The following is a 7,559-nucleotide window of genomic DNA, read 5'->3' on the forward strand; positions in this document are numbered from 1 at the left end:
GGCAGTGGAGGTGTGAAATCTGGCCCGGTCCAGAACAACAGGAGTCACAAAATCAGTTTGGAGTGGAGTGGTGGAGGAGTGGTAGAGGAGCAGTAGAGGTTTGATTTTTCAGGGCTGTATCTGTATAGTCCACTGGTCCAGAGACACTACATACTGAAATAAAAGAAACAGTGTGAGTTATGTATGTCCACTGGTCCAGAGACACTACATACTGAAATAAAACAAACAGTGTGAGTGATGTATGTCCACTGGTCCAGAGACACTACATACTGAAATAAAACAAACAGTGTGAGTGATGTATGTCCACTGGTCCAGAGACACTACATACTGAAATAAAACAAACAGTGTGAGTGATGTATGTCCACTGGTCCAGAGACACTACATACTGAAATAAAACAATACAGTGTTAGTGATGTATGTCCACTGGTCCAGAGACACTACATACTGAAATAAAACAAACAGTGTGAGTGATGTATGTCCACTGGTCCAGAGACACTACATACTGAAATAAAACAATACAGTGTTAGTGATGTATGTCCACTGGTCCAGAGACACTACATACTGAAATAAAACAAACAGTGTGAGTGATGTATGTCCACTGGTCCAGAGACACTACATACTGAAATAAAACAATACAGTGTTAGTGATGTATGTCCACTGGTCCAGAGACACTACATACTGAAATAAAACAAAACAGTGTGAGTTATGTATGTCCACTGGTCCAGAGACACTACATACTGAAATAAAACAAGTACACAGTGTGAGTTATGTATGTCCACTGGTCCAGAGAGACACTACATACTGAAATAAAACAAACAGTGTGAGTTATGTATGTCCACTGGTCCAGAGACACTACATACTGAAATAAAACAAGTACACAGTGTGAGTTATGTATGTCCACTAGGGCTGTCCCCGACTAAGGATTTGTATAGTCGAATTTGATTGGCCAAAATTTGCAGATAGTCGACTGGTGGACTATGGAATTCGTTTTTTATATATAAAAAAATTAAAGATTATATATATATATATATATATATATATATATATATATATATATATATATATATATATATTTTTTTTTTTTTTTTTTTTTTCATTTGTTTATCATTCCATTTGGGCTGTGGGGGTGCTTAACACATTGGGTGCCAACGACGAGAAATCTCGTTGTTGGCCGCCATGCGTTGTGTGCCAATAACGAGAAATCTAGTTATTTAATCGTTATTTCTTTTATTAGCGATATCCATTCATTTTTCATCCATCCAGCCTCACGTTATCATTGGGAATGGCTCTGAGCTCGAAAAGGGCAAATACCGCCCCCTATCGTCTCCCGGATGGTATTGCACCCATTGGAATGGAGTCGATGGGAATGCATCAGAAAAAAAAACTCCGGGGTCCACATTTTACTTCTGAGGCATGTAACCTGAGACTATTGCATCCACTGAGGGCACTGGAAGAACTGTCGATTATGTGTTTCGGAGTATAACGTTGGATCAATAAACACGATCGATATTTGGAATGGCGATCAGGTATTGGATTAATCTTTTTGCAGAACATCTGATCTGAGGTAAGGACTTTATTTGACCAGTATTGGGGTAATCAGATGTCTTTTTCACAGCGATCACAACGTGTCTCCTGTGTGTGTACAGTGTGTGCGTAACGTTAGCTCCAGGCACGGCATAGATAATCAACTTTTCAGCCCGCTTCTCTAGCGTGCATAAGTACACATATACTATCGATAATCTAGCGTTTATTTGAAAACGATTCATAAATCAGTCGGAAAATGACAACGTGTTGTGTGTATTCCAGTAAAGGGCTATTCCTGCAGAATCTTTTTTTTTCTTCTAGAAATCTCCAAAACTATACTCATATTCAAAACGGTATAAAACGGAAATGTACTGATGAAAAAACAATCCGTTTCGTACTTGTTGACTGCAAGCAAGTCATTGATAAGCGACGGGTGTATTAGACCCATAGCCTTAATTTAAGATATAGTTTAAGCGTTCGCAAATGTGCTCGTCCTCCAATTGATTAGAGTGGTGGCACACAAGCGATAGATCATCATTCATCGTTAGCACCCAATGTGTTAATGTCTGAAGGAGTCGACTGAAGGCTTCTTGTCCTCTGCGAAAGCATGCAATTGGTCCACTGATGGATACATCTTGATATTTGTCTAGTCTAGTGTGTTCATTAGATGGGTGAAATCCTCTTCAGTGCCTCTGTGGCCTGTTTTCTTAGGCAATTAGCCTCCTGGTATGTACGCCATTAGTGTTAGCCACGCTTCTAGGCCCTCTTTGCTTTTGGAAAGAATGATTAATTTTTTTAAAGATATATATATATATATATATTTACATTCGACTAAGAGGTTGGCAGTCGACTACGGCTCCTTTCGATCGATTAGTCGACTATTAGACTAATCGGGGTCAGCCCTAATGTCCACTGGTCCAGAGACAATACATACTGAAATAAAACAAGTACACAGTGTGATCGATGTATGTCCACAGAGACATTACATACTGAAATAAAACAAGTACACAGTGTGATCATTGTACGTCACCTTGTCCAAGTGATTACATACTGAAATAAATAAAACAAGATCACAGTGTGAGTGATGTATGTCCACATTATTGATGTTGTTGACGTCGTCATTATTGTTATTATTGTTATTATTATTCTCAAATTATTGTTGTTATTATTTAAGTGTTTGTCTATTTTACCTGGTCGTCTGGTTCCACGTCTACACCATTCTTCTGCCAGGACACCTGGGGCTTGGGGTCCCCACACACTGTACAGGTCAGACTGAGAGTCTGGAGGGGGGGGGGGGGGGGGGGGGGTGGGGGGAGGAGGGGGGAGGGGAGGGGAGGGAGAGAGAGGGGGAGGGGGGGGAGAGAGAGAGAGGGAGAGCGAGAGAGAGAGAGAGGAGGGGGGGAGAGAGAGAGAGAGGAGGGGGTGGGGGAGAGAGAGAGAGAGAGAGAGAGAGGAGGGGGGAGAGAGAGAGAGAGAGAGAGGAGGGGGGGAGAGAGAGAGAAATAGTTATACACGCACAACATGAGAATTTACATTTACATTTAGTCCATTTAGCTGACGCTTTTATCCAAGCGACTTACAAGTTCTGTACGACAGGTCATCAGGAAGGGTACAACTCTATCAGCTGAGTAACAATGTTTCATCAAAGTGTTGCATGTTACAGTGTAGGTTAGTTTATTAGGACAAGTGCATGACAGTAAGGTTAGTTAGGTTTTTTTTTTTTTTTTTTTTTTTTATTATTTCAGATAATGGTTGAAGAAGTGCGTCTTTAGTCGTACGGCGAAAGATTGGACAGGGTTCGGCTGTCCTAACTGGGGTGGGTAGTTCATTCCACCATTGTGGGGCAAGGACTGAGAATAGGCGGCTTCTCTTTGATGACCCTCCGGGAGCTTGGATAGGAGTAGGTCTGAGGCGGCCAGAAGATGCAGAGCGTAGGGGTCTTTTACAGTTTACAGTAAAGTTGCAGGCTGTTCCCTAAGCCCAATGGATGCACAGAGAAGAAAAGGGCATGCATCTGCCCGTCCACCTCCAGGGCAGACGGCAAACAAGCCAATCTCCCAAAAAGTTGGCGTGTTCTATCAACATTTAGGCTACACTTACTACTCACTAAAACACGTAGCCTTCCCCTTGTATACCGCAGATAGACTTGGACACAAGTTTCAAATGTCTGTTTATTTTGATCTGCAAAACCACAAGTACTTTCACAAAAGTTAAAATAATATTAACAATCTTCTGATACTGATGTTAACACCACCATGTTACCTGCTGTCTCAATAGTGGAGTTGAGGAAAAGTCTAAAATGATATATTGTCAACATCATCATCGAATTTCTTTTGAAGTTGACAACCTAATGTGTAGTGAATGGAAAGCTCCTCTATATTGGTGTGAGGTCATCGACATCTCATCCATAATGCTAGGGCTTGGCAATTAATAGAATACAATTTTCAATCATGATTTTGGCTTATGATTATGTTTCCAAAGTCAATGAGTAATCGTGTTAAATAATTGAGATCTCAATACTGACCAAAAATAATCGTGACTATGATCGTTGCCATAATGGAGCAGCCCTACATGATGCAGAATTATGATTATGATCCTCCATTCCTCACGGTTCTACCAATATATTTACTTCCCGGTTCCAGTAGGAACCAGTAAAGGAGTAGTTGAGGTGGTAGTGATGCACCCTTTCATTATTTTTGGTGTAAAATACTAAAAACGGATCAAGGTTTGAGGGTTATGCTGTGCTCTCCAACTGCAGGGCTGATGGCTGTATAGGATATATCTAATGAAAAGGAAACATTGCAAAACTAGGGGTGTAACGGTACACAAAAACCACGGTACGGTACGTACCTCGGTTTTGAAGTCAAGGTTCGGTACGGGTTTTCGGTACAGTGGGGGAAAGTTTGGCTTTCCATGTTTCCACTCAGGGGTGATGTAGTGTGCTGTGCAGTAACTAATTGTACTTGTAGGGCTGTCAACGAATATTCTATATTGAAATTAATAATAGACTTGTAAAAAAAATATAAATGTATTTATATTATATTGTGGAAAAAAACAGCCCGGTTTGGGGGTCGTTAGTGGTTGGTTAACATACCGTTGTATTCGTTCGGTACACGACTACACAGCCGCTCGGTACGGTACACACTGAAACGGTTCGGTACAGATACGTGTACCTTTACACCCCTATTGCAAACTGTCCTGCACTTTGCTGTGGACCAAGGAACTTAAGAGTGCCATTGAGAGACCAGATCACAATATACTGTAACCACATTCCTTTCTATCAGCTACAGTAACTCCCATTAGTCGGCAGCACCTTATTGGGTGCATTGCACGTCTACTTATTGACATGTCAGACATGGGAGTCTCTGCTCTCCCTTGGAGAATGTTACACATACATACACACACACAAACAAACAAACACTTTACTGTACAGTAGATACACACATACACACACAAACAAACACTTAGATACACACACACACATACATACACAAACAAACAAACAAACACCTAGATACACACACACACACACACACACACACACACACACACACACACACACACACACACACACACACACACACACACACACACACACACACACACACACACACACACACACACACACACACTAACACTTAGATACACACACACACACACTAACACTTAGATACACACAGAACCAGCCAAAGACACACACAAACACTTAAAGATACACACACAGATGTGCACACACAGTACCTTCTTCTCCATGATGTCACGACGTCAGGCAGGCCACCCACCACTTTACCTCGGTCTGAAACATAAACACACTCTTATGATCTCCATGGTGGACCACACTCCCTCAAACAACCTGCCCTCAATCTGAAACATAAACACACCCTATTGTTGGACTAGTCACAATTCCTAGAAAACAGGATTATTGTAATATCTTCCTCTAACCACCTGTCTGAACCGTACCGCAAACACAATATGAATTGAAAAATGGGGGACCCTGATGTAAACGAGACAAACGTCTTCTCTGGTCTGCAGAATCCCCTTAACAATTGTGTGTATTGAGCCGTACTGTATTGTACCCATTCTGCAATCTGTTAGATAAAGTTTTCATTCATTCATTCATTCATTCATTCATTCATTCATTCACACAGTCACTCCTATTATAATATATTCACACACTGCAGTAAATGTGTGCTGTATACTGAAGTGTCATGACCTCTCACAGTGACCTCACATATCTTTAACACTAGCACAGCCGACAAGGGGTCAAATGACCCCTAGGCATTTTCAATAAATGTATCCTCGTCACTCGGTCGAGCTCCAGCTCTGTCACTCAATGACTTTTCCTAAAGTACCCGTTTTATCTGGCATGGTTTCTGACATTTCAAAATGACTTCAGGAAAATGTAATTAGAACGTTATTCCACATATATATGGAATATATATGTGGAAAGTCAAAAAACACACATAGCGCAGGGGTGGCCAACCAGTGGCTCGCGAGCCGCATGTGGCTCTTTGCCCATCAATGTGTGGCTCTTCCATCAATTCTTTTTTAAAATAAAATTATAATATTTTTATTTATTATAAAAAAGAATTAATAAAAAAAAGAAATTTGTCACTCAGACCTGTGGTAAACCTCATATTTTTATATTCAGAGGTAATTATATAGTTTACACTGTTTATTTTTCTCATATTTCTCATATAAGCTGTCGGGTCATCTGACCCGTTCCGGCGGGAATCAGTAGCATTTTCTCCATGGCTGTGCTAGTGTTAAAATGTGGCACACACAGCAACACACACACACACACACACACACACACACACTTTCTGAAACAGTTTGTTTGTTTGTTTGTTTGTTTGTTTGTTTGTTTGTTTGTTTGTTTGTTTGTTTGTTTGCCTGCCTGCCACTTTGTTTTGATGTCTGTTGTCCTTTGTATTCCTGTTTTGTGTTTCTAGGTATGGACAATTTTCAAGCACATAATAATTTGTAAATGTTGGTTGCACTGAAAGAACTCAATAAACAGATATATAAAAAAAAAAAAGTCGCCGCAAGACAAGTGTCCCGACTGATGCCCCAGCGTGGAGAATTATAACATCCAGAAATAATTGTCAAATTGACGATGATAACTTGGTATAACTGCAATATAAATCATTCAATAAAATGTGCTCACGGCCCAGAAGGGGGACTTACTCTTCTCAGCGTACGCTTCCTCCCTGAAACACAGAGAGAGGACCATGTTAGAGACGTAATGAAGAGGATTACAAAACACAACATATCTCAATGAAATGTCAGAGTATTGATCATCGATGTAGGAGTTAGTTAGTGTGGGCTTACTTGAGTTTGGTGAACTCAGCGAAGGCTTTCTCAAACACTGAAGGACAGAAAAACAGGATTAAATACAATGATAATAAACAATACTGTTCATCGTGAATGTATTACAATGATAATAAACAATACTGTTCATCGTGAATGCATTACAATAATAAACAATACTGTTACAATGACAATAAACAACATTGTACAAAGTACTGCTATACTGGATGTGTGTCCATGTGTTTATTCATACAAAATCCTTTTAGATATAGTATTAGATGACTCTGTGTGTGTGTGTGTGTGTGCGTGTGTGTGTGTGTGTGTGTGTGTGTGTGTGTGTGTGTGTGTGTGTGTGCGTGTGTGTACGTGTGCGTGCATGTGTGCATGTGTGTGTGTGTGTGTGTGTGTGTGTGTGTGTGTGCGTGTGTGTGTGTGTGTGTGTGTGTGTGTGTGTGTGTGTGTGTGTGTGTGTGTGTGTGTGTGTGTGTGTGTGTGTGTGTGTGTGTGTGTGTGTGTGTGTGCATGCTAACCTGCTCCAGACAGGTCCAGGATGCGTTTGTGGGCCTCCTCGGGGTCAGTGATGACGATGCTGTACAGCCCCTGGTCGTTAACCGTAGGCTCAATCAACTGCCAATCAAATCAATCAAACAACCAATCAGCGGTCAGTGGCATAGCTTCATGGTGAACATTAAGATGAGCGACCATCATTTTACTATGCAACGAAC

General features: G+C 40.9%; 1 protein-coding gene across 1 annotated transcript in view; it reads right to left on the minus strand.

Annotated features, from left to right (window-relative positions):
• Positions 1-7,559, minus strand: part of LOC311223413 (myomesin-2-like) — a 52,122-nt gene that overhangs the window by 3,354 nt on the left and 41,209 nt on the right. The window contains 6 exon segments of the mRNA XM_084308201.1: positions 2,715-2,804; positions 5,266-5,282; positions 5,285-5,320; positions 6,712-6,734; positions 6,856-6,892; positions 7,365-7,461. Of these exon segments, the coding sequence (XP_084164327.1) occupies positions 2,715-2,804; positions 5,266-5,282; positions 5,285-5,320; positions 6,712-6,734; positions 6,856-6,892; positions 7,365-7,461 (300 nt within the window).

Source organism: Notolepis coatsorum (assembly GCF_963971535.1).
Source record: "Notolepis coatsorum genome assembly, chromosome: 2".
NCBI classification, from domain to species: Eukaryota; Metazoa; Chordata; class Actinopteri; order Aulopiformes; family Paralepididae; genus Notolepis; species Notolepis coatsorum.